This window comes from Podarcis melisellensis, assembly GCF_964234715.1.
Source record: "Podarcis melisellensis genome assembly, chromosome: 7".
Classification (NCBI taxonomy): Eukaryota; Metazoa; Chordata; class Lepidosauria; order Squamata; family Lacertidae; genus Podarcis; species Podarcis melisellensis.
This window is the reverse complement of record NC_138539.1, coordinates 60,225,820-60,252,613: the sequence shown is the minus strand read 5'-3', so window position 1 is coordinate 60,252,613 and position 26,794 is coordinate 60,225,820. Positions and strand designations below refer to the sequence as shown.

Sequence of the window (26,794 nt, the reverse complement as noted above, 5' to 3'; positions counted from 1 at the left end):
ATTACAAAAACTCCGAGACGGAAGCAGGAAGCGCCTCGGAGCTCACTATCAAATGCAGGAGGGAAGGCAGGTTTTGCCCTCAGTCTATCTATAAATGCAATTGTTCACGTTCATGTAAGAAAGTGAAGCAGATGCACCCTGGGACTTGGTAATTTCACTGTCCAGCACTTTAATGTTAGAGGCAGGCAGCCATCACTTATACTGGAGGAAAAGGAAGTCACAGCAGCAGAAGGCCTGCGTGACAACAAACAAACAAACCTTAGCCAGTGAACCGGCAGTTCCAGACTGAAGGTCATAACCACACTGCCCCTTATCTGAAAGGCCTTGGTTATGAGGAGCTGTGGAGCTGACTGGCGCCCACAACTACAGAGCTCCACTTACAACTTCCCTGCAAGTATTCTGTAGTGTCTGGAAACACTTGATCTTTGATAAATGGAATGAGGTGGCTTAATCAGGCCCTGAACAGTAGGAACCAAAAAATATATATGAAGCCGATGTTTGTCCTCTGTCCTTAACCAAAGGAATCTTGAGAAATATAGCAACCACCATTATCTTGGAAATATCCTACATGAATATAAAAGACATGTCCATTTCCTTTGTTTGAATGTCTCTGCCAGCAAAGCATTGCAATAAAATTAATATAACTATTTAATCAACAATTTTAAGAACATGAATATATCAGCACGCATTAAAAATCAAGTACTTAATGTCACAGAGAAAAGCAGCATTTTATTTTATTTTTTTAGTTCTAGAGGTGTTGGCCGAAGGTTGGCATGCTGGGGCCACACTCGGGCAATGAGCACCTTCTAGTTTTCACAGTTGCTCTCCTGGCTTTTCTGACTTCAGCACCATGTTAAAGGAGCAGAAGAAACTGGTCAGTTGACTATATAAAGCTTAGGTGGGTTTGCTCATATTGGTAACAACTGTTCCAACAGAATGAAGATCTGACTAGATCAAACTATAGAATTCTCATTTAAATAGAGTGCTACTGTATTTTGAACAAAGAATAAATCATCATGGACATAGCTGAAGTGTATGGCTTGACCTCCTTAGGCTTAACCCCACCACTACAACAAACTTTGGGGGGGGCAATCAACCTTCTTCCTCTTCTAGCTTGAAGTATGCCAGCAAGAAGCCATCTTGCCCCCCAAAAAATAGAAGAGGGGGAGAACAGACAGCACGTTTTACAGCCCCACAGCTTTTTCCTCTTTGGCTAATAAGCTGTGCTGTGCTGCTGAGTTACCCGAATGAAAGTTGTCCTTCGACTAAGCTCCTTGAGTTTGGCAGCTCCCACGTAGGTGCAGGTAGACCGTAAGCCGCCCAAGATGTCACGAATGGTATCCTCCACGTCCCCTCTGTAAGGCACCTCCACCGTTTTGCCCTCTGACGCTCTGAAGGTAAAGGCAGATTGATTTGCACTAGTAGGAGGCATTCTTCTCAATGAACAAAAATCAAATTTCTCTAGCAATTTTTTTAAAAAGTGCTTTCCTTAACATGCACTGGATGTGGGCCTTTCAACAGCACAAACCGCCTCCAAACACATAATAGTTATTTTTGCTTGTACAAGACCCACCACCCAAATAAGATTAGATTGGTAAGGCAACCCTAGCAATGTGTTGTGCTGGTGGTGGTTGTGTAAAGGGGTGGGGAGAGGAGACAAAATTAAAACTGATAATGCAATTTTCTAAAAATGCTGTCACAAAGTAATTTTAAGACTGTACAGGGTTTTTTATACTTATGAAAACCTTCATAACATGCTTATTAGCTGATCCAATCTCCTTGACAGCTCCAGGATGAGAAAATCACATTTACTACTGGAGCATATCATGGCCTCTCTTGAGGTACTTTCTTCCAGTCAGGTGGGGGAAAAGATTATGCATCTTCAGTATAGTTAATATGAAACACTAATCTGAATCAGAGGCAAAATTATATAGTCTGAATTTCTAGGGCAGTCTGGACTATCTGACAAGGGCTCTTTCACTTGTTTGAAAGGAAATACAGGTGACAGCTTACTGATGGCCCAAACATGTTATTGCACCCTGAGATCCCTATTACATTCAAAAGAACCAGGGGATGCTATCTCCTGAATACTGATTATTCCCATTTAGTAAACAGAACTGGGTGTATGGTTCTTGTCCGACAGTTGTGCTTTGCACAGGATATGGTGTGTGTTGCTAGAGAAAAAAAATCAATCCATTCTGTAATAAACTAGAAGCCAGTTGCCACAATACCACACAAAGGCACAACTAAACCCATTAGGCTTAAGCATTCATTTCTCTTGCATTGGATTGGCCATTCCATATACAGTGGTGCCCCGCAAGACGAACGCCTCGCAAAACGAAAAACTCGCAAGACGAAAGAGTTTTCTGTTTTTGAGTCATTCCGCAAGACGAATTTCCCTATGGGCTTGCTTCGCAAGAAGAAAGCCCATAGGGAAATCTCCGGGGACCTCTTTTAAATGCTGGCGGTGGGGAGCAAAGCCTTTCGCCCCCCTCCGGCCTTCAGAAGAGGTCCAGGAAGGCCGGCGGGGGCCGAAAGGCTTTGCTCCCCACCGCCAGCATTTTAAAAGCGGTCCGGGATAGCAGGGAATTGCACTGCGCCTTCCCGCTATCCCGGACCGCTTTTAAAATGCTGGCCGTCGGGAGCAAAGACTTTCGCCCACCGCCAGCCTTCGGAAGAGGTCCGGGTCCTGGACCTCTTCTGAAGGCCGGCGGAGGGCGAAAGTCTTTGCTCCCCCCCGCCTGCCTTCAAAAGCCGTCGGGATAGCGGAGAAACGGCAGAGAAGTCTCCGCTGTCCCGGGGGCTTTTAAAATGCTGGGGGTCGGCAGCGAAACCTTCGCTGCCGCCCGCCAGCATTTTAAGATCGCCCGGGACAGCGGAGAAGTCTCCGCTGTCCCGGGAAGGCAGGCGGGGGGGAGCAAAGACTTTCGCCCCCCGCTGGCCTTCAGAAGAGGTCCAGGACCTCCCAGGGGGAGCGAAGGTCTTTGCTCCCCCCCGCCTGCCTTCAAAAGCCGTCGGGATAGCGGAGAAACGGCAGAGAAGTCTCCGCTGTCCCGGGGGCTTTTAAAATGCTGGGGGACGGCAGCGAACGGTTCGCTGCCGCCTGCCAGCATTTTAAAATCGCCCCGTGACAGCGGAGGCTTCGCTGCCGCCCACCAGCATTTTAAAATCCGCTGTTCCGGGGGCTTTTAAAATGCTGGCGGTCGGTAGCAAAGCCCTCCTGTCCCCGGAGCTTGCGGGGCGGGAGGTGGGGAGAAGGGCTTTTCTCCCCACCGCCAGCCTTCAGAAGAGGTTGGGGGACAGACTGTCCCCGGACCTGGTCTGAAGGCGGTTTCCATAGGATTCCATAGGATTTTCAATGCATTCCTATGGGAAACCGTGCTTCGCAAGACGAAAAACTCGCAAGAAGAAAAAACTTGCGGAACGAATTAATTTCGTCTTGCGAGGCACCACTGTAATCAGGCTGCCTCGATTTACAAGACACTGGTCTGAATTCCAGACTGATTGCTAAGTGAGGATTCATTGCCCTTGTACTAGAGAGTTAGGGATACAGCCATGGCGCCTGCTGGCAATAACAGGTTGCACTTAGATCTCCGCTATTTGCTGCCAGGGACAACATCCAAAAATGAGGGAGCTGGAAGAGTGGAACTTAATTCTGTGCCAAAATTCTGAGTGCAGCTGGTACCTGTATTCTGCAACACCTCCCACATGCTTCTTCATGGCTGTGTCAGAGCTCATTCCATAGAAGAGCTTCACTTTCTTGCCGTTTTTTTCAATAATCTCTCCAGCACATTGGTCATGTCCTGCAAACATGCCCCCGAGCATCACAAAATCAGCACCAGCTCCTGTGATAGAAAGAAAGAGGGTATTAAGAGTTGAGCGTGCAGCAAAGAAGGCCAAAAGAGAGCATAGCTGAAATGCAATTCCTAACTGGCCAGGATGTATCAATAAAAGAAACCTAGTCATTCACAGGAATTTTATCTTTTTTAAAAAGTAGGACTTGGATTACATGAGAGGGCATATGGAAATTGGTTCAGAAATGCTCATATATGTTTTCTACCCAACTGCTTCCTAAGGAAGGCCTCCTTCACACTTTGAGAACCAGGAGCAGAGAATCACAGAATTGTAGAGCTGGAAGGGACCCTGAGGATCATCTAGTCCAACCCCCTGCAATGCAGGAATATGCAGCTGTCCCATAATGGGATTGAACCTGCAACCTTGGCATTATCAGCAGTATTCTACCAACTGAGCTATCCAGACTAATGAAATGTTGCTGGCATGTATCTGCATGTACATAAGAACGTGATCAGAAGAAATAAGAATCCTATGTTCCTTGGCCCAAATAAGAGACTAGTGAAACTTCCCATCTCAGCAGCTAAATGTGGTTGCCTCACCATTTGGAAATAGCTTCCATGCCACCATCATAAAGGCTGTGTGAAAGAAAGACGTAACAATTTTGTCGTTCATGTTCAACTAGAATCCCGCCAATGGAAGACAGCTATCATCCCAACCTCTAGCATTTCTCCCCATGTTCTGCAGCTAGACCTCTTCAAGGGCAAACTCTGTTCCTGGATGATGATGATGATGATGATTACTGTAGTCAAATGCCAAGATCTAACATCTGTATTTCCATACATTTTGGGAGGTGGCACAATTTTCATTGCGTTTAGATGAAATTAGATTATGTTTCGGGAAAACAAAGCTTAAGAAAGTAAAACAGTGGAACCGCTTGAAGTAGTTTCTTGCTTGCCCAATTCCAGGAATGGTTCCTACTGAAATAAAGCCATTTTTTTCTAGTAGCAAGGCGTCCCCCTGCCTGCTTAAAGCGTAGTGAGAAGTTGGAATAGCCTTAGCTATAGCTTTAAGGAAATGAGTGATGTCAACATGGGGGGAGCACCAAATTGAATTATTCTGGTATGGGAGGATTTTAACCAAACTGAGGGCTCATCCTCATTACCTCTTGTCCCATGCCTAGAAAGCATGGGTCTGGGTCATTTCCCCCTTGTCATACTCCTTTCCCAGGAAAAACCTGCTCTTTAGCTCTAAATCGGAGGAAATGTTAATCCAGGGGAAACCCGAATTACCATTTGGAATTTGCTGCCAAGGAGTGTGGTGGAGTCTCCTTCTTTGGAGGTCTTTAAGCAGAGGCTTGACAACCATATGTCAGGAGTGCTCTGATGGTGTTTCCTGCTTGGCAGGGGGTTGGACTCGATGGCCCTTGTGGTCTCTTCCAACTCTATGATTTTATGATTCTATGATTCAATTGAGCACTAAAAAGCAGTTTTCCCCAGGGAAAAGCAGTGGGACAAGAGCTGTCGATAAACCCTAACAGTGCAATACCTAACAATGTGTATTCAGAAGTCCTATTGAATTTCACTAAGGCTTACTCCCAAATAAGGCGGGTTAGGACTGCAGCCGAAAGCAGGGTGCAGAATCAGCACTTGGGTGGCACACATTCAACAGATTCAGAAGTGAGCATCATTATCCCACCTCCACAAAGATCATGTAACTGCATGTAGCTTGTATCCTGTGTCAACCAACAGCAGGTGGCTTGGTGGAGCAGCGGCACTTGCCTGACCTGACAGCCGAATCACTGCTGCTTACATGGAGGGGCAAGGTGGTGGGGAAAGCAGGATGGTGGAAACGCAGCAGCAAAGCCAATCTGCCGCCTTCCCCATTTTTGGCCAGGAAAGCAATATTCCTTTTTTGCAGCTGTGGCCTGTGGCTGCAAAGCAGTCCCAGCTTTAATTAGAATGGAAGAGCACACTCATGACTGCACACTTCTGAATGCACTCCTGATTTTCCCTTTGAAATGTGATCACCTGATGCCACATGAAGCCAGATGATTGACAGGTGGGTAGCCTATCAAAAATAGCCTACAAGGGGTGGGGGCAGTTCTAGACCCAGCTCACTAGCCAGATGCAGTTTCCCACTCCTGAGCTAAGCCATGGTATGGATTAGTACGTGTGAACTAGGCCAGTTTCAGTCTGCGAAGTAGTTTCCAATTTGCTTCCTCTGAGTTATGTGGAAGATAAATGGGAGGTGAAATCTTTAATCAGACAGTAGGTCCTAATGCTCTTCACATTTCTCAAGCAGCAAACAATACTCACCAAAAGCTTTGGCAACATCTCCTGGACAGCTGCATCCTCCATCCTACATAAAAGAGGGAGAGAAGTCAGTGTCGAAGTTTGCATTTGTTGTAGCCCAATAGTTGTATCCAACGATACCACAAACGGTTCAATATCAATAGATAACTGTTTGGAATGAAATGACCACGCACCTGTCTAAGCTGGCCCATGGGAACAGGGAGATAAAGATTTGGCCCACCCAGGCCAAAAAGGTCCCCCACTCCTGTTCTGGCTCACCATGAATGAGCAGGGTTTTGTGGCAGGCACCTCACTTTTCCTCTGGCGCAAGTGGGAGTAACAAGCCATATCAGAAGGACGATGGTTTGTTTCTCCTGAATTAAGTATGATCAGAAAGCAAAGAACAGATTTTGACTTTAGGATCAATGTTTCTTTGGGGACGGAAACCACAATTCCAGATTCAGACATGGCATCCCAGGCTTTGCTGCTTCCACTCACCCCAGAGAAGAAGTGAATTGGGAGTGATTGGGCAGTTGTGGCCTTAGCAAGCTGCCCATTCACCCTAAGCCATAAACCATGGTTTGCCAAAAGACGTGGATTAGGCCACTATGTTCAGACATAAATGGTTTTGGGTTTTTTTCATCAGAGAGGGCTATTGGAGGAGGGGACCAAGAAAACGTCCCTGCTTGAGCACAGATCTCCTTGGGCAAATTGCTCGGCTAATCCATCCATCCATCAGCTGCTACATGCATATACCCTATAATGTGTGATACTTAACCCTCAAATAGGGAGGGATGGAATACTTTGCTTTTCAGACACGGGTTAATTTGCCTCCTAGGTAGTTGCATATTTGTTAAAGAAACTACATGGGAGGGAGGAGGCACAATTTTACTGTCCCATTGCAGGTTGATTTTATTCAGTTTATTCAACATTCATAGAACTAAAGCCTTCATGAAATTCTCATTTCTTCAACTGTGGGGAGGAAAAATGCAGGAATATATACTCAGTCCAGAGACGTGATGGCAGGGAGCACTGCTCTTAATGTAGTCTATCATCTAACCAATATCTGACAGTGATCTGAATACTAATGCAGAGACATACAAGAAGCAGATAAGCGTTCTACCAAAATCCTCTAAATACTCCTCATTTTGTCTATCCTTTAAAAAGTGGTGACCAGACTAGACCACTAAATGGGACCCATCAACAGAATGCAGAGTCAATTCCAACTTCTGAGCCACAAGTTAAACTCTTTGGATCTCTTGGTTCTATAATATTCCCCAGCCCTGAAGCTGGCTTTGCTACTTTTGGATACTGTGGAACCTCCACAAAATGGTTATCAAATTCAGCTGGAAGGGCAGGTTGTTTGAATGTACCCTATTCCAAAGCAATGCTGGCTGGGACTCCCGTCTGGCATGATAAATACTGGCTCTTGCCACAAGAGGGCACTTCAAAATATATTCAGCCTCCTGAACTGACACAGTTAAGTCGCCTCATGTTGATTTTAGTAGGCCTCAAAGACATGTAGGAATTGGCTCTCACATTTTCTAAACTAAAGCCAGATTAGCCATTACTCCGACATCCTTGCAGCAGTTCCTCACTCCCTAATAATATATAGTAAAGCAAAATGTGTAATAAGACACCATTACACCTCAGGTTTCCTTTTCCTTATAAAGTGTCAGAAACAGATATGAAAGCTAGGAGCTAAGTGGCACCTTAAACCTAGGTTATGGGCGCAACAATGGAATGTCTAGGCACCATTTTTTATAACAAGAATACAAAGATGAAAATAAATGAACTTGCAGCTAAAATACTATGTTCATTTTTCACATGGTCTACTCTAGTCCTTCCCCTGCCCACCCTGCTAATATTCTTAAGAGGGTCTCTTCTCCAGTCTTCAGAGAGTAGCTGGGAGTGGGAAGGCAGAAAAAGGTCCTCCTTTCCTTCCACTCTGCAGTTTTAATCTGAAATCATAGGCTCGGTACTGTGCCCAGAGCTCAGAAAATGCTCGCCCTCATGAAATTCCCTGTCGCAAAATGCGCCTAGAGCAATGGGAGTTTCGAACACTGAAAGTGGAGCAGAGATGGTGAATACTAGAGTACAATGACATGAACATATTTTGCTCTAAGACACGTTACTAGAAGATGCAGGGACCCTGAGGTTGCCTCTTTTCCACAGCAGGTCACACGTCTCCAGCTATTTGTCCTTTCAGCCTAAGTAGCTGGGGCTCACTACAAAGTATGACGGCTAACTCCTTGGTTCTTTGCTGAGCTGCCATAGGAGGAAACCAAATAGGAACTAACTGGGTAGCTTTTCCATCATTACTCTGGCTTTTTGCTACAGGTTTGGGCCAAATAACAGATCATCACAGAAGAACATTTCCAGAGGGTTAGTCTGCTGCGGCACAAAGAGCCCTATGGCATGTGAAATATTTCAAGAACTAAAGCCTACTTCATTCAGAAATATATACTGTTATAGATTTGGGGGATCCTCCTAAATGCTAGAAATTAATAAATGGTAGAATTTTGATTATCTGGAGTATTGAGGGGAAGATTGGAGGTCAGTGGAAAAGTACAGGCTAAGATTCCTTCCCAAGCCAGGGCCTCATGACAAAATAGGTTGATAGCCCATCTGAGAGCCTGAGCCTGGGAAGAGAGGTTGCCAACTTGCCATAGTGGTGGGGTATGGGTTTGAAGCGACAGGAGAGTTTTGAGCATGGTGTGCTGGGAAGAAGAGAGGGAGAAGAAAGACTGGGATCTATATTGTGAAGGCTGGCTGGGAGAGATGCCTTGGACTCCAGGGCTGCACCACTGAGGGGACAAGACCCTCTTGAAATGACCATGCTGTAAGAACTGGACTCCCTCCACGCACGCCGAAGATGTAACTAAGTGAATAAACCATATTTCTTAAAGCTACAACAGTCTCCGCCATGTTTCTATTCTCCAAAACAACACAGACCCTGGGTGAATGCCTGGAACCCCCAGGAATCTTGCAGAGAGTGGGGGTGGAACATTACTTTTGTTAAAATGCATATAGATACACATGCACATGGGAGTTGAATGGCAATGAGATGCAAAAATTACAGTCAGTAACAGAAGAAAATATCTCTCATATGTCAAGAAGCTGCCTTATGCTAGGCCAGATTATCTGCCCAACTAGCTCAGTATTCTCAACTGTTGACTAGCCAAAGCTGTCTAGTCTCTTAGTTTCCCATGACCTGATTCTTTTAACTAGAAATGCCAGGGATTGAATCTGCATGCATTCTACCAGTGGGCTGTTAGGAGATCTGAATGCCCCAAGCAGTCATCAGAGTCCAACCACTTACAACAAAAGCAACTATAGAGTTAACAATTCTTCTTTTGAGACAATCTTTACAATTCTGAGAGATACGTAAAAGATTTGGCTCCTCATCTGGCATTTTAAAAGGGTGTGAAGTCCCTTATATTATTTATCTGCAAAGTTATGAACTGACTTATTTATGGCATTTCCTGCAGATCATACTTACGGATATTATATGCCCCTTCAGTCCATGAGCAGAATCTGCACATTCAATCACTGCGCTCAGCTGTGGATAACCCACACCAGTTTTTATCCGAGTGGTGCACACAGATCCTAGACATTAAAAACAAACAGATGGACAGATGAAACCAAAGCTATGGTATCTTATAGATTAGGGCAGGTGAAACCACCGGTGTCTTTCTCCCCTGTGGGAGCAGCTCTGCCATTATGACAGCCCACACAGCTGCAAGGTTCTTTCCTTTTCAACTGGCACACCAAATTTTTACTTGCAGAAGCACCTGACTCCACAGAAGGTGCCTAATAGAATTCAAAATGCCCTTGAAACCTTTCTCCAGTTTTATGAGGAACCACTGATTACCACTCTTTATGTACAGTTTGCCAACCAGCTGCTAATCCCCCTGACCGTGGCATCATTTAGCCTACATTTAAACAGGTTACCAACCCAAATATAACGGGGAACCCTGCCAAATGCTTTGCATTCTCCCCAACGTCTCGGCCATGTTTAAGAAATGAACAGGAGGTCACAATGTTGCATATCCCCTTCCCTCTTCTGTACAAAATCCCTCTGCAAGCTTTTACTACAGTTAAGCATTGCATCAGCAATTAATACTAACCAGAGTTCCCTCTTAATCAACATCTGAAACCAGTGATAGCTAATCCTGCAAGTGCCATTAGAATGCACGATTTTTGTAAAAGCTGGCAATGGAAGGGTGGGAAAATTGATATGAAGTGGGGAGAAGCAAAGATGAAGCCTCCTGATCTATGGTTAATCAGTTGGAAGTGTTAAGCCTACATCAGCTCAAACTATGCTTGGCTTATATTGATGTTGGTCTTATTTCTGGGGTTAAGGAGGTAAAGTTTCTAAAGACTTTTACAGGCAGGAAAATGGGCACTGTGGTCACTGTAGCTCACCACAGGCTAAAGTGAAAGATGAGCCTACTAATTTCTGCCTAAAAATGATAGGACAGCAGGAAAGAGACTTCCCCTCCAAGTCATGTGGATGAAAAGGTCGGGGTAGATGAGCCACCGTTTCCAAAAACGGTACAGCTTAAGCCAGTGGTTTTCAACCAGTGTGCCATGGCACCCTGGTGTGTCTTGAAGGGTGGTCAGGAGTGCCATGGGCAGCACTGGCCTGTGTCCCTCTTTCCTTCCCTCCCTTCTCTGATGCACTCTCATGTCTCGGCCTCCCAAAGGCTTGCATGGCTCTTTGTTGCAGCAGCCCTGGCTACAAGCTCCGCAGGTGAATTGTGCCTCTGGGGCTGGCCAGGGTGTGCTGGTTGCCAGGAGCTGAGGCAGCCTCAGAGCATGCAAGCAAGCAGGCGAGGGAGCCCAGCCAGTCCACCAGACCTTGCTGCTGGCAATAGTCAGACAAGTCATAGGCCCCTGTGAAGCAGTGTGAGGAGGCACCTCTTTTGGGGGCAGGGAGGGGGGGGGGAATCAGAGACCAGGGGCAGCAGCAGCAACTGCCCAGAGGACTCCCAAGGAAAGAGGAGAGGAGGCTGAGAGAACACTCCACAAAGGAGAGTGTTTGAAAAAGGGTAAGAGGCTGCCAACTCTGCAGGCAAGGGGTGACATAACTGGGCTCCTGAGCCCAGAATGTAGTTGGCCAAGGGAGGCATGGAATCAAAAAGGTTGAAAACCTCTGGTTGAAGGTGTTTTTAATTTTGAAAGATGGGCAATTTATTTCATGGCATTGAAACACTATAGCACAGCATGATCACTGGGCACATGAGAATAAATAAATCACTGGTGATTTATTTATTCTCATTCATTCATTCCTATAGCAGTTTTAGTGTTTAAAGTACATGGCAATCCTTGTTTTATTTATCCTATAGCGACCCAGCATATGTGAAATGGGACCCATACTACTGGTCCCATTTCACATATGGAGATCTAAGGCTCAGAAGATGCAATCTGCCAAGCGCTATTGGGCAAATCAGACTTCTGGCAGGAGACAATCAAGGCAACTTAGCAGGGGAAACACAATCTCCTCAACCCAAACTCTCTGTAGCTTCATCATTTTTGCTCTGAACCCCATATTCAAATGGAAAAAGGAGCACCCGGTTATGGAATGTAAGATTAGACTATACCAGCAACAAGGTGAGTAATGGCTACCCAGGTCCACAGGATTATTATAGGAAAATAAATAAATCCTCAGAGAATAAATATACATGAATGCAGAAACAAGCATCCCAGGCACATAAATATAAAACTGCACTCTCACTGTGCACTGCCAATCAGCTTACCTGGTCCAATTCCAACTTTGATAATGTCTGCTCCGGATAGAATAAGTTCTTCCACCATCTCTCCAGTCACCACATTACCTGCCTGAAACACAGGCAAGAATATCAATCCAAAATTGAAAGAAACACTGAACAAATGCTTGGGTTAACGGGATTATTGTTATTAGTGTTGTTATTCAATAATTCCATATACAGTTTTGTTTATATGAAGAAATTGAGTTTATTTCCAAAACAACCACACTCATTTAAAGTGTGTGTGTGGGGGTGATTACTGTAATAGGATATGTGTGCCAACCTATGCCCTAGGACACGGGTGGCGCTGTGGGTAAAACCCCAAATCCCCACGGCGGGGTGAGCTCCCGTCTTTCGGTCCCAGCTCCTGCCCACCTAGCAGTTCGAAAGCACCCCTAAGTGCAAGTAGATACCGTATTTTTTTCGCCTGCGCCTCCCAGCTGTCCCCGGAGCTTGCGGTGCAGGCAGCGGGGAGAAGTGCTCTTCTCCGCGCCGCCCGCCTGCAGATCAGGTCCGGGGACAGCGGGAGGACGCGCTGCGCCTCCCAGCTGTCCCCAGAGCTTGCGGGGCTGGCGGCGGGGAGAAGCACGCGTCTCCCCGCCGTCAGCCTCCAAACCACATCTGGAGACAGCGGGATGGCGGCGTTCCACCTCCCCGCTGTCCCAAGACCTTGTGGGGCTGGCGCTTCGGCTCTCCTGAAGCCTGGTGCGCACCGACCCCTCTCGCTCTCCAGGCTTCAGCGAAAGCCTGCATTCGCCCCATAGGACGCACACACATTTCCCCTTCATTTTTGGAGCGGAAAAAGTGCGTCCTATAGGGCGAAAAATACGGTAAATAGGTACTGCTCTATAGCGGGAAGGTAAACGGCATTTCCGTGTGCTGTGCTGGTGCCGGCTCGCCAGAGCAGCTTCGTCACACTGGCCACGTGACCCGGAAGTGTCTCCGGACAGCGCTGGCCCCCCGGCCTCAAGTGAGATGGGCACACAACCCTAGAGTCTGTCAAGACTGGCCCGTACGGGCAGGGGTACCTTTACCTTTACCTTATGCCCTGGATCAACCAAAGACATTTTGCTCCTTGAGGACCCTGGGGGAGGGGGACACCTATAACAGGTTTAGGAGGCACATGGGGAGAAGGGAAAGGGAGAACGTTCCATTTCACAAGCAGAAATCCTTCTGCTGATGGAACATCTACCTTAGCGCTATGCTGCAATTCCACTCTAGGCCAGTGTTTTTCAACCACTGTTCCGCGGCACACTAGTGTGCCGTGAGGTGTTGCCTGGTGTGCCGTGGGAAAAATTGAAAAATTTGAAAGATTTTAAAATAAAATATTTTATAATTTTTCATATTTCTATTTACTTACTATTTCATAATAAAGTAATTATAAAATACTTTCTTTGTGTTTATTTGATTCCTATTCAAGAGAATTACTTTACATGTAGTCAATATAGGCACAGAGTTAAATTTTTTAACATTTTCTAATGGTGGTGTGCCTCGTGATTTTTTTCATGAAACAAGTGTGCCTTTGCCCAAAAAAGGTTGAAAAACACTGCTCTAGGCAACCTACAACACATCATTATCCATAACTATGCATAAACTTTGTAGTTTAACGTAGCATTCCCCCATCGCCAAATCCTCTTGCCAAGAAGCAGCTTTCAAAAATCCCTTGAGTTTAATAATGCTCTGCAGTTCAACAGGGGACGTGGGCTGAAAAATAACATGGCTGAACAGCCTAGGAAGCTAGATCCTTGGTCCATCAAGCCTAGTACTGTCTGCACTGACTGGCAGCAGCTCTCCAAGGTTCTGGATATTGAACCTGGGAGCTTCCTCATGCAGATCATCTGCTCTAACACTCCAGCTACAGCCCCTTTTCTCCAAGTCACATTGCTGGATCATAGCTACTGCGCTCTAATCTTGGGAACCCATTTGGGAACGGGAATGACAGCAATAGTGATATTTAATAGAAGGATGCATAAAGAATTCAATTCTGTGGAAATAGTGGGACTGCAGTAGTTGCATGGCCTGAAACTGGAGTGGCCAGGTGACAAGCTACACCTGCTGAAATTCCTTCTTCTATATAACTATTACAGATGCAGGAACCCTGTCCTCTTCCTCACCAGGCCATCCTCCATGAAACACGCTTATTTGAATCAAGAAAACATCTCACCGAATTAAACCCAACCATCTCTCCACTTTCCTCATCACACCTACCATGATTGTGTGCTTGGGGAATCTGATGCGGACAGCTTTCACGAACTCCACAAAGTATTCTGAATAACCATTGGCCACATCCAGGCAAATGTACTTGATAAGGGGAATGGCCTCTATGATTCTGGTCATCTTCTCAAAGTCGGACATGCCACTGCCTGAGCTCACAGCTACATGCTGGAAAGAGAGGGAGGGAGTGATCAGCAGCAGCTTTTATTGAAACGAGGTCAAGAACATTTTCTGTGCATCTATTTGAGAGAGGAAGCCAACTGGGACCATTAAATATTAGTGTATACCTCCAGGCTGGGGGAAGCGATTTGGCCAAATCTGAAGATCGAGTGCAATGTAAAAGAAGTTGGAATTTGTTTCTGGAGCTTGGAACTGTGGTCTGAGAATTAATCAAAATCTTCCATTCCTAGTTATGCAGTCTGCTAATCTATGCATGATATTCATTCCTCTGGAGCATGTAACACTTTGTCCTCCTTTCTTTCCCATTTAAAATTTTTCTATCTATAAAAACTCCTGCTTGTGATCAGTGATGTTGGCAAAGAAAAATTGTTAGTAGCTTCTGTCCCATATCCAAACTCTTTCTTAGTTCATTTCCCACTCCCCTGGTCTTGAATACTGTACACTGTTTTCTATTTTAGTTTTCTTTTCAAGCTGTTTTTAATATTCCCTCTGCAGCAAACAAGCCTATTTTCTAGCCACTTCTGTCATTCCAAAACAAGCCAGGATTTAGCTCATAAGTTAGCCATAGCTTCGCATTATGTGTGAACTACAGTTAACAGCATACCCAGAAGCCAGGATATTAAGCCACAGTTTAAAGATGGGTTTCATAGCAACCCAAAAGGCAGCCAAAGGCCAGCTATGCAGCCACTGGCAGCAGTGTTAAGTGGTGCTCTGCCATGATGGAGGGAGGCCACCAGTAGGATGGCATTCGCACCACTGGAGGTCTCCCTAGCAGAAGACTTCAGAAGGAGTCCTGCCACAAATATTCATTTGTCAGCACTGGGGAAAACTGGGCATTTCAAGGGTGTGTTGGGACATGATGGTGAAGCTATGGATCAACAGGATCTAAGCCCTCTTATTTCCTCAACACACCATCATGCAAAACTGAACTTGGAATTGAATTTCCTACCCACTGGAAGAGGGCATTTAAAAAACAACTTGAAGTAAGACAAGAGTGGAACCAGTCACGGTAGACAATACTGCTCTAGATGGAACAACAGCCTATCTCAGTATAAGGCAGCTTCAGTAGGCTAGTGCCATCAAATAAAATGAAATAAATATCTAGTCTGCTTGGATTATTTTCCTCACTCTCTAACTTACTCTATGCTAATCTGACACAAACTTGAAAACTTCATTATCACCTCATTCACTTCAGTGATGCTGGTGCCCTGGCAAATGGTATCTTCACTCCTGCTCTGAATTTAAAATTTAAAATTCGGCTTTGTAATTCAGAATTTATGTGATGTGATTTGATTTGATTGGTCGGCTAATAAAAATTATTTTTTTAAAAAAGAAATGTCCCAGAACATCCCATTCTCACCCCACCCCACCCCACCCCACCCCAGTATCACAAGTATTACCAAAGTTTTCAGGGAATCTTTCTTTCTCACTGTTACCTGTCTTCTATGTTATTGCCTGGGCCCTAATTCTCAAAGTGCATGCTGTTTCAGAAAGAATTTCATAATCTATCATAATGACATTTGGGCTGATTAAAATTGCTGCATCAAATATATGTTTGCCAGTCTTGGTTTGAATTTACAGAATTATGTTCCCTGGCTCCAGTCTAATTTTGTTGAAATGCAACCATACCTATTTCATCCATTTCAATTTCACTGCCAACATTCTATTAAAAATCTCATAACTGTTCCCTCTTGCTGTAATGTTATTCAAAGAAAGATGCTCATTCATAGGCGTGGGCAAGGGGGCATCTGCCTCCCATCAAGTAAAACAATATAAATACTTAACTAACTGACCAAGAATGTTGGTCCTGCCCCCTAACAAAAGTCCTGCCCCCTCCTCAACACAAATCCTGGCTACGCCCATGCATTCGTTCTTAGTTTACTGGAGAAAGTTTTGTTAACACACTTTCCCCCTAACTTCTATGAACATTTTCTACAGCTAAGCTTTCTTTGTAATGGTTCTATTATATATATTATATTCCCCATAGGAATGCTGAATAAACCACTTAGCACAATTATTTAAAGAACAACGTTGCTCCCCTTACAAAACCATTTCTTGCAACCAATACATGTTGTTTTCTTCTTTTTCCATTTTGTATGTGTGCAGTTTTTCCCCAAACTCCCAAGTTTAGAAAGCAGTAAATGTACTTAATAATTAATAGTGTGAAAATATACCTCTAGGCATTCTGGGTGATTGCTTGCAAACAGCTCCCACTGTTCCAGAGAGTAATGCTTGTGAATTGCAGTGAACATTGCATACTAGAAAAAAAGAAAGCAGGTATTACCCTACAATCTCAGGCAGCAACACACACAAAAAGACTACATGGCTACAAAGCAAGAATATGTTATGGGATCTTATTTTTTTAATTTAAATTAGTTTTTTTATTAAAGATTTTATTGTGTAACAAAACAAGCAAATAAAGAAAAGCACATAGTGTCTCCACTTTCAATTTGTAGTCTTTTTCTCAATTTGTTTACATTCAGTATGAGACACTGTTGTTATATCCACAGATATTTAGAAGTACTTGACTTTGCTCCTACTTTGCCTATTTGCAACACAGGCAAGTCAAAAGAAAACTGGAATCTAAAATTATTTTGCTTCAAATATGTTTTTCGTTTTGGAAACAATGGACCAGCTCAGGTAACACACTTCAGGGTTTTATTTTTCTTTGCGTTTTGCAGGAGAATTAAAAAGCACTTACTTTAGTCATAACCTGTGCCATTTCAAAAGTGCCTACGGTGTCCATATTTGCTACTATAATGGGGATCCCAGTGTAGGTTTGCTTAGAATTACGGAATGTGAAAGTACGCATAAGATCCACCTGTAAAAAAATAAATGCATATTTTAATCAGTCTTTTGTACCAGCAAAGAAATACAGCTTTAATACGCTATTCAGTTTGGGGGGGGGGGGATTCACTAAATGTAGAATTGGGGCCTAAGATTGTAAATATAAAAGGAAGAAAATGCAAAATTGTATTTCTAAGTAAGCCAATCCCAGATTTAATGCTTATCCAGTTAGGAACATGTCCTCAAGATGGTCAAATCAAGTTCCTTTTTCCTAGTTTTCTACTACATCCCATTTAAGCTGTTGACTGGTCTAACGTAAGTTAAGGACCTGAAATTCTCAAAGTCACCTAGAGCTGAGCTGGAAATGCCCACTTTGAATAGTTTTCACCAAATATTCTTCACCATTTTTTTTTTAATTGAGACTTGGCACTCCAACACACAATGTGCTGGAATCACCAGGCCAATGTCATTACGGAGCATGAAAAGTAGCAACAACAACAAACCTTTAGGAAAAAATGAAAAAAGCCGTGCTACTGCCACCACTAATGGTAAGCTCCATCCTCAATAATTGTTGCAATATTTCTTCTCACTCTATACAAATTTGGTGAAACGGACCCCAATTTCCCTGCCCACAAATGCGCTGAACGAAGGCCTTTAATGCATAGCTCTACCATCAACACACAGACACCAAAGGGGTCTTAGCAAATGCTACCAAAGGGTTCGCATTCCCCAGTTAGGACTGTTTGCTGTATGGGAGTGCTTTGGGATCAAGGTCTCCTTCTGGATGCTTAAACTGGCCAGGAATGCATTTTATCAGCCTTGGCCTTTTCAATAGCTTACCCCTATTCATGAAAGAGAATTGTTTGACCCTCATACTGCATGTCCTAGTAACCTTCCATCCAAACTGCAATACAGAGAGCCACACTTCAAGCCTGTTCACAAGTTGTGACTGGTCCACAATACAACAGCCACGTTCGACTACAGGGCTTAGATGCAGGAAGCAATACTAATTTTATGTGAACTACACTGGTTGCCAGTTTACTTTCAGGATAAATTCAATTTTTACTTTTATCCCACTTTATACTCCACCCACCAGGTAACTTGAGAGAACATCTTTTCCATAGGTACTGAATAAAATCCAGCTCAGCTTAATCATCAGTTACCCTGGTGGTTCACAGATTATAGAACCAGCTGCCTGTTCCATACAGGACATTGCCTCTTTTAAACAACCTTTATAGGTTTGTCTTTTTAAATAGGCTTTTGCTGCTTAATATGCCCAATGGTTTTGTTTGTTGCTCTGCCTCAGTTTTAGGATGGTTTTATTGTTATCGCTTCTCGGCCTTTTAGCCAAGATGATGTGAAAACACTATTATATTTTCTGTTAACTGCTGTTCTCTACCTTGAAAAGCAGTTTATTGATAAGCAGACTATGCATCTCCCAAATAAATAATTAATAGGTAATTGTATAATGCTGGACCTCATTCATTACAAGCAGAACCTGTATCCAATGTCTCCCCAACCTCTCTGATTTTTTGTTGGCAGCAACCTAGGCTCATCCTTACAAGTCAGGAATTAAAAGAAAACAGAAGTCACAGAGGGGGACATAATGTCTGCCTCCCTCTTAACTCATGAGTAAAGTGATACCTAGAATTAATACAATAGCCAACCAAATATAAATGGCTGAGTTGAAAAGGTTTAAAATATTTATTAGCCACATATATATACAAGCTCTTGGATCCCTGCTTTGCAGCATTCTCCCCTTTTAATATCCTCAACTCAACATCTAAGAATACAACTCCCATCATCGCTAGCTAAAAGGACCAGTGGTCAGGGATGATGGGAACTGTAGTCCCAAAACATCTGGAGGGCCAAGTTTGGGGATGCCTGAACTAAGAGCAGGATCACACCTGCCTTCCCCACTCTTATCCCATACATCTGAGAGCTAGCTTGTGGACCATGAAGAATCTCCTATGAATTATACAAACCATCAATAGCTAGTGTTCCTTTTCCTGAGAGAGAGAGAAGCAGCATATTCAGAGTTACTCTAATTAACCATAACTTCTGTGGCTAAATTCCCACATTTTCTCTACCTTCTACCGTTGAGAAATTGCTGGCTCCCCTTTATCACATACACAGCCCAACAAGACAATGACAAAAATCCATCAACAGCATACAAATTAATGGCTAACCTGATCCAAAACACCCACCCACCCCACTCACACATGAAAACAAAGATCACCACAGCCAAATCACAAACAAACAACCACACCCTAGGCCAACCCCAACCTCTCGCACCACCAAAGGAACACAAGTGAATAGCAGAGAACCTGCACAAGCAACGATGACACAAAACCCCAAATATATTAAGTATAATAGAAGCATTGCCACCCGACCCCACCCCCACTCACCTCCCCCCACCTCTTTCCCCCTCTTCTTCCTAATGTCTCATCAAATGAAACTGATCTATAAAAAATGTTATGGGGGGGGGAGAGAGAGAGATTGCACATACTTTTGTAAACCAAGAAAATCTTTAATAAAAATGCATTAAAAAAAAAGAAAGCAACTTGCATATTACCATAAGCAGTACGGTCCAACTAGGCAGCCAGATACCCCTTAATTTAGAATATTCTCCTTTGTTTCAGAACGGAATGTGGCAAGCAAAACAGAAGTCAATCCTAAACAAACATGCCACCCAATTCTATACACAATTACAACCCATAAATTAGTAGCCAACTAAATCATACTGAGTAGACCCATTAAAATCAATGGACTTGTAGGTCATGACTAACATACACAAATTATTTCAAAAGATCTGCTCTAAGTAAGTCAGGACTGTCCTAACCATGTTTACTCTGAAGAAAATCCTAAATGAAATAGGGCCTAAATTAATAGGGGTTGGATTGAAGCCTTGTTCTAAAGTAAATACATACAGACTGAATTCTTACTTGGATGCAATAACCGCTCTACCCATTACACCAAAATAAACAAGCATGTGGCCTTATTTTGCAGGAAAATGCTGTTGGCTCGTTTACTTGTATGATATACGCAGCTGGAAACATTACATATAATACTTTGGGTGTAGATACAAAATACCTGATGGCATGTATATCTTAAAGCAGCCTAAACTTTCTTCCATTGAAATCTATGTTAACGATGGCTACAAAAAGTTGGTTTTAAATTAAAGCTATTTTTCTCATTTAAAAAACAAAAACTGGGTACTTTTATTTAGTCCTTACAGTACCCCATGGAATAGACAATACAAAAGTGACACTTACCTTTGGAATGTTGTTCCAAGTTGATAGGTAGATCATACCATGTAGGTCATGGTAAGCCTATTGGGTCAAGAGATATGCAACTCCAAACTCCAGAGGGATTTCCTACAACACTATTCTGGTTACAGAGATATAATGCCTGTAGTGGTTTTTTTTTGAAAATGCCTTTACCAGTAGCAATGGTTGCTGGTCAGATAACAGATGTCTCTACACAGCCTGCAGTCACAAAGCATTCATTCCAATATGATGGTGTGAATTATCCAACCACAAACTATATTGCAGGGATTTTAATAAAGAAAGAAGATTGCTGCTTTTATTGACAGCTGACCAAGCTATTCCCACCCACCCACCCCCAGCAGAAAACCTGAGTACAGTGGTACCTTGGGTTAAGTACTTAATTCGTTCTGGATGTCTGTTCTTAACCTGAAACTGCTCTTAACCTGAAGAACCACTTTAGCTAATGGGGCCTCCTTCTGCCGCCATGCTGCCAGAGCACGATTTCTGTTCTCATCCTGAAGCAAAGTTCTTAACCTGAAGCACTATTTCTGAGTTAGCGGAGTCTGTAACCTGAAGCGTATGTAACCCGAGGTACCACTGTATGCGTGTGCATTAAGAAACCTGTTGGATCAGACCAAATGCGCATCATCAAAGCCTAGCATCCTGCTACCCAAACTGGGCAACTGGACAAGGCAGGCGCACAACAGCCTTCTCTAGCTGTTGCCCCCCAGGAACTGGCATTCAGTGGCACACTCATTCTGTGAGCAGGGAAGTTCCATTTAGCCACCATGGCGAGATCTATGTTGCAGACCTATTCTTCATGGATGTAGCTATTCTTCCTCTCCCTCCACCCACCCACACCCTTTTCAAAGTCTTATTTAACATGGGGTCTTAAATGCCAATTTATATTTAAAAGTTAATTAACTAAATCTGCTTTAGATATTGAACATCCCATAAACTGATGCTTTGCAACCACATATGGTACATACACAGCTACATCTAAAAGTTCATGCTAGTTTCAAAAAATAAATAAAAATGGAAGCTTTTTTTATTTGGAAGCTGTCAATTTACAAAAACACAAAAGTATCTGCCTTCCCCTCCGTTGTGTATGTGTGTCCTGACCTGCCTTGTCCTCACAGAACAGCTTCTCCCTGATATTACTTTCCCTGGAAACTGCAGGCTTGCGATGCATGGCTTGTAATCTGAGTCATCGCCCCCCCCCCTCCCGTCCACCCATTAGCCAGCAAATGATGTGTCACGCCGGCAGTTTCTCCGCGCCTCTCTGCAAAACAATTCCGAGCACAGTTCTATCCAACTCTAGGTCACCTTCTTCCATCCACTGTATTTTCTTGCAAATTAACAGCAGCAGCAGGAACAACAACAACAATAATTAAAAACGTGTTTTAGACAGATGCCCCTATCAGGACAGCACAAGCAGTTCTTAGGGAGAAGCGAGGAGCTCACGTTTCACGTTTGCAAGGGCTCTTTCCTTGCAAGGAGGCAAAAGCTCCTGCAAAGGAGAAACTGGAGGGGGGGGAGTGCTGCCTGCCGTGTGATTTTATCTTAGTACGCAAGAGTCCACCTAACCTCACCCGTGAGGTGACATATGGGGGGGGGGGAGGTCTGGATTGCTTTATTCGGGGCCGCAGCGGGAAAGACAAGAGGCGGGAGAGAAGCAGACAGACAGCGCTCATTAACCCGTTAACTTGGGAAATGCAAAAACCAAGAGAAAAAGAGGTTATCTACCGGAGTTAGATGCGAAGTATTAAGAGGAAAAAAGCATGCTCGTTTGGAAAGGCCCCCACCTCTGCTCTGCTTTTGAGGCTGCTTCGCTTAGGTCTAACCAAGACATCTTTAAAGTCCAGTTTGAGATCGGCATCTACTCGGGGCATCTCGCCGGTTCAGCTCGGGTGCAGGAGGGGCGCTCCTCGCCTCAGGCTCTCGGGCTGCAGTTGCCTTTGCTTCTCTTACCTCCCGCGGCGGCGGCGGCTCTCGCTCTCTCTCTTTTTGTTTGTTTTGCTTTGGTTAGGTTTGCTTTGGGTTTTTTGCCGGTCAGCCCGAGTCTGGGGCGGGCAGGACAGAAGCAACCGAAGCTTGTTTTCTTTGCAGGGCGAGTATTTATAGGGAGAGCCGAAGGCGCGCGAGACGGTGCCGGATCCCCATCGCTTCTTTATTAGGAACGGGCTGCTTTTGGAATGTGCACAGGCGGCGCGGGGCAGGTCAGGTGGCCTCGCCGCCCGGCTCCTTTCCCCCCTCGGCTCGCCGGCTGCTCCGTGGCTCTGTGGGTGCCTGCGCGCTGCTACAGCAATGCAGCTCCAGGGGAGGCGAGCCGGAGACGCTGCAGCACTTCCAGGCGCCGGCAGCTGCAGCTTGCAGCAGCACCATTAACGAGATCGATAAGGCCGCGGCCGGGGGAGAAGGGACCTTTCAGGCGAGGGAATCAGGCACCGGGGCAGAAGCGGAGTGGGCGAACGCAGCAGCTCCAAATCGGAGGAGGAGGAGGAGGAGAATTAAGGGCAAGCCAAGGGCAGAGGAAACAGCGCGCGGCCATGTGACCCTCCCCAAATCTTCTGCGTTTATGCACTTGTGCTTCGTCCTCCCGTTCTCTTTTTCCCACCCTCAGCCTGCTCCAGTTTCTTGTGTGTTAGCTCCTTGGGGGGGATCCCTCACCCTAATTCCAGCTTTCTTCATTTGCTGCTCTGCCAGTCAGTTATGAAACAGCTCCCCCCCCCCCATTAAAGAAATAGACCACAGTTGCAGGCAAAACCACAGCCATACTAGTTTCCCCCACCCCAGTATTATCAATTGAGCACGTGAGGAACGTTACACTGACTTAAGACACTGACTCTGTCACCACTCACCAAGCTTCGTGGGCTGTGAGGGTTATTGAGGCCATATTCACTTAAAAACACTATGATAGCACTTTTAGCACTCAGGGCTTCCCCCAAGGAATTCTGGGAGCTGTAGTTCATTATAGATGCTGAGCGTTGTTAGGAGGCCCCTGTTGCACTTAACAGAGCTGCAACTCTCGAGTTGCTGTAAAGAGGGATTGATTGTTAAACCCCTTTTTCAAAAAATAAATAAATGTTTAGGGGTACTCTCATTTTCCTGCTCAGATTTAAATGCTGCCCCTCAATGAGGCCAAACTTAGATTCACAAAATGTTTAGGGGTATGCGTACTCCCCCAGAAAAACCACTCAGAATTGACATTCTGTGAGGGGAATGCACCCTTAACAAACAGCTCTTATGACCGATCAAAATGATATCCTAGTGCTTTAACTGTATCGTGTGAATGGGAACTTGAGTTCTAGTCACTACCATCGCCCTGACAAGGATGCAGAAACACAGATTATTTTCCCTGGTTATTTTGCACGTTTGGGAGCTCACACCTCCTTCTGTAGTATGTGGAATATGATTAATAACATTTTGCCATATTAATTACATACCAAGGTTTATGTCACTGAAAAGCCTGGCTTACTTAAAGCTAAGAGTTCCAGCAACTTGGGCCCCAAGAAATTAATCTGGCAAAAGTGAATATCGGAAGGAAAACAGTAGGCTGTGTTTCAGGAAGGATCTTTTGAGTTAATGCTGTGTCTCAACCTGTAAAAGCTTTAGTCAGACATGATTTGACCACAACACAGGCAGCTTGGTGTGGCAATTCCATACAACCAGGGCTATTTTCCCAGGGGGAACTTACAGGAACTCTGTTCCGGCACCTCTCAGATGAGCACCATTGCCATTATAAGAGAACAAAGGAGGTGTTCATAATGAATTCTGGCACCTCTTTTTCCAGAAAAATAGCACTGCATACAATACATGCTCTGCTCCTAGGAAAATATGCAGTTATCTGATTAAGCAGAAATAGAAGCTGCCTTCTTGGACCCCTATTGGTCTCATCTGCTCAATCTACCCAAGCATGTCTTCTCCTGCAGGGGAAGTCCCTAACTCACCAAGGGTTTGAAACCCATTGGCTAGAATGTGTGAGACATCAAAGCTTTGGGTGAACCAACTTTCAGCCATGCACTTTTGCTCACTTGCACTGAGACATAAAAAAGGTTCACTGGGTTTTTCTATGAAGTTATATGAAAAACAACAGTATTTTTTCTAATGTCATTGTCTCTTTTAATCCAGCATGCCTCTGTGTAACCTAATAATTTACAGCAGTGCAAAGTTCTAACTTAATAAAGTCTACAAGAGTTTCCTTCATTACCATCTGAAAAAGTAAATTTTTTGCAAAAAATTGTCCTGCCATCAATTCAGGAACAATATTCTGCCCTTCACACATTTCATAATATCCAATAGTTTTATTGTTTTTATGGCCATGGGGCGCCTGTCTAGCCCTGTTACTGATGGCTGCTGATAGACAAACACTTTTTCAGTAAATGGGCCATTAGTCTATGAGTTCTCCAGTTTTCTTCTGTTGTAGTACATTTAAATGGCCTTAACTAGCTCTTGGTTTATTTTATTGATTTTTTTCATCTATTTATTTTTTATTTGTATGTTTTTAAATTGTATATCTTGATTGTATATTAGTTGTATATTTTTATTATATTTGTACTGCTGCAAGCCACCTTGGCTGCTACCACAGAAAAGGGGGTGAAGGGGAACAGTTAGTTAGGGTTACCCTAAAAAGCCCTAAAAACTGTTTGTGAATTCCCCCCCCCCCAAGCCAGGCCTTGCCTTGAGCATTTTTAAAACTGCATTTTCCTCTAAGACAAAAAGCATTAGCTAAGCATTCCGCTTGCTGTAACTAAAAAAGATTGCAACAAAGGTAGAGAACAGTCCATTGTTTCTCTGGCCTTTCTCGTGCCTTCTGGCCTTGCTAAAAAAACACATTGCAACTTGCTTTCTGTCCGGGAACCATGCCAAAGCACAAAAATAAAACAACTGGAACACACTGAAACCCTTTCACCTCCTTTCTGGGAAAAGTCCAAAAATGGTCCCAAGACAGGAGCTTTCTGTTCGTGCTCAGAGGAACTCATGGGCAGGACTCTTGAAGAAGGAGGAGAAAGGGGGAGGGAACTGGAAGGGGATATAAACTATGTGCAATGGCTGTGAACTTCGTGCTTGTTTGTGACTTATCACACTTGCTCCTCTGCCCACCCGGGAGGGCAGAATAAAACCCCTTGGTGTAGTTTGGCTCCTTTCGTCCCTGCTCGGGTGCAACATTTTCCTACCTATGGATTAAAAAGGCTACATTTTTCTGGTGCATCGGCCAGGAAAAGCACGTTCCCCAAGTTCGAGGGACAAAGGTCCAGGGCGTCACTGCAAAGGCGAACAGCTTGGCTTTGGCATCGGGAGGTCAAGCGTGCACCTACCACTGCGCAGGAGATCTGACCATCCCGTTCCTGAGGGGAGACGCAAGCCAGTGACGGAGAGAAAGAGCAACGGCCGAACAGTGGCGTAGCGTGGGGGATGCATCGGGGGCCGGGCGCAACATCTGGGGGTTAGGGAAATCCACGGGTTAGGGGGCACAAATTACTTGCCTTGCCCCGGGTGCTGATAACCCACGCTACGCCACTGCGGCCGAAGGAAGGTACTTCGAGGAACAAGGTAGGCTCCACAGGGTTTAGGTGGGAGCAAAATGAATATATGAATTGCTTACATCAATCTTTTTCTGGAACAAAAAAAGCAATGAGGTAACTTAAAACGTTATGTTCCCATCTCCAACTTCAAATTTATAGGAGGTGTTGCTAAGCTTTCTTCCCAACCTACAATATGATTTGCATAAATGGCAAATAATTTACATAATATGCCAAATAGGTCACTTGGATATTGGGAACTGCAGTATGGCAATCCTAACAACAAGTACATTGTGCACTAAGAACTAAATTCCAGAAGGATAATCTTCCAGAAATGTAAAGCTCAGGAGCTGAATCCTAGGGGGAATTTTGTAGAAAGTTAGAGTTTTCCTTCCCACTTCCGCTATAGCAATAAAACCTTTGTTGGTTGTAGTAATTCTCAATCAGAAATCTAGAATAAACACAGTTTTTGAAAGGGGGTAAAAGGTAGTACAAATAGTTCTACATCAAAAAGGTCCACTGTCCAGACCTACATAAAGGAAAAGTCCCTTGTGAGAGCTGAGAACAGGGCAAGGAGGCCAAAAATGTCCTGCTCCCCCCAATTTGATCTTACATAACTCAATTTTCCTAGTAAACGAATCCAATAAATGGATGCAGTGCAAAACAAAGGTCAGGTAAGAAGCAGGGGGATAGTCTACTCACATGCCTCTCATTGCTACTTTTCCATTTTCTGCTAACTTGCATTATGCAATTTTTTTTTTAAAAAAAAGGATAAAAGAGGCCAGAGTGTGATGCCTTTTGTTTCCTTCAAAGACAGTGTAGAGATGCCATTTACTTTCCATCGTGGAAAATGGGAAGGCTCCTAGCTGGGAAGCAGAGCAAGACTCCCCTTTGCAGACATAGAGAGCTGAAGATAAATGATAAGCCGTTGATTTTCTGTAGTCATGCCCTGTACTGGCATTATC

The 26,794-nt window shown here is 44.3% G+C and overlaps 1 protein-coding gene across 3 annotated transcripts; it reads right to left on the bottom strand.

Moving 5' to 3' along the window:
- Positions 1-709: 709 nt before the first annotated feature.
- On the bottom strand, positions 710-23,294 carry GMPR (guanosine monophosphate reductase). Of its 3 annotated transcripts, none has more exons than XM_081919400.1 (9): positions 23,169-23,294; positions 16,953-17,072; positions 16,426-16,509; positions 14,066-14,239; positions 11,849-11,930; positions 9,589-9,695; positions 6,111-6,153; positions 3,686-3,845; positions 710-1,391 (listed from the first exon to the last, which is right to left on the bottom strand). In XM_081919400.1, exons 1-9 carry the CDS (start codon positions 23,277-23,279, stop codon positions 1,214-1,216), a joined length of 1,059 nt encoding a protein of 352 aa, XP_081775526.1. In that variant the 5' UTR covers positions 23,280-23,294; the 3' UTR covers positions 710-1,213. The 3 variants fall into 3 exon arrangements, with proteins under 3 accessions (XP_081775526.1, XP_081775527.1, XP_081775528.1); XM_081919401.1 differs by lacking the exon at positions 23,169-23,294 and adding an exon at positions 22,113-23,006; XM_081919402.1 differs by lacking the exon at positions 23,169-23,294 and adding an exon at positions 21,430-21,513.
- Positions 23,295-26,794: the final 3,500 nt, after the last annotated feature.

Bases quoted from the DNA above. Each gene is read 5' to 3' on its own strand.
- GMPR (XM_081919400.1), bottom strand. From the start codon at position 23,279: ATGAACTACAGCTCCCAGAATTCCTTGGGGGAAGCCCTGAGTGCTAAA. The intron at 9,696-11,848 runs GTAAGCTGATTG...TTTAATGTCTAG, and splicing joins CAAAGTTGGAATTGGACCAG to GATCTGTGTGCACCACTCGG. The intron at 3,846-6,110 runs GTGAGTATTGTT...TTTCTATCACAG, and splicing joins AGATGTTGCCAAAGCTTTTG to GAGCTGGTGCTGATTTTGTG.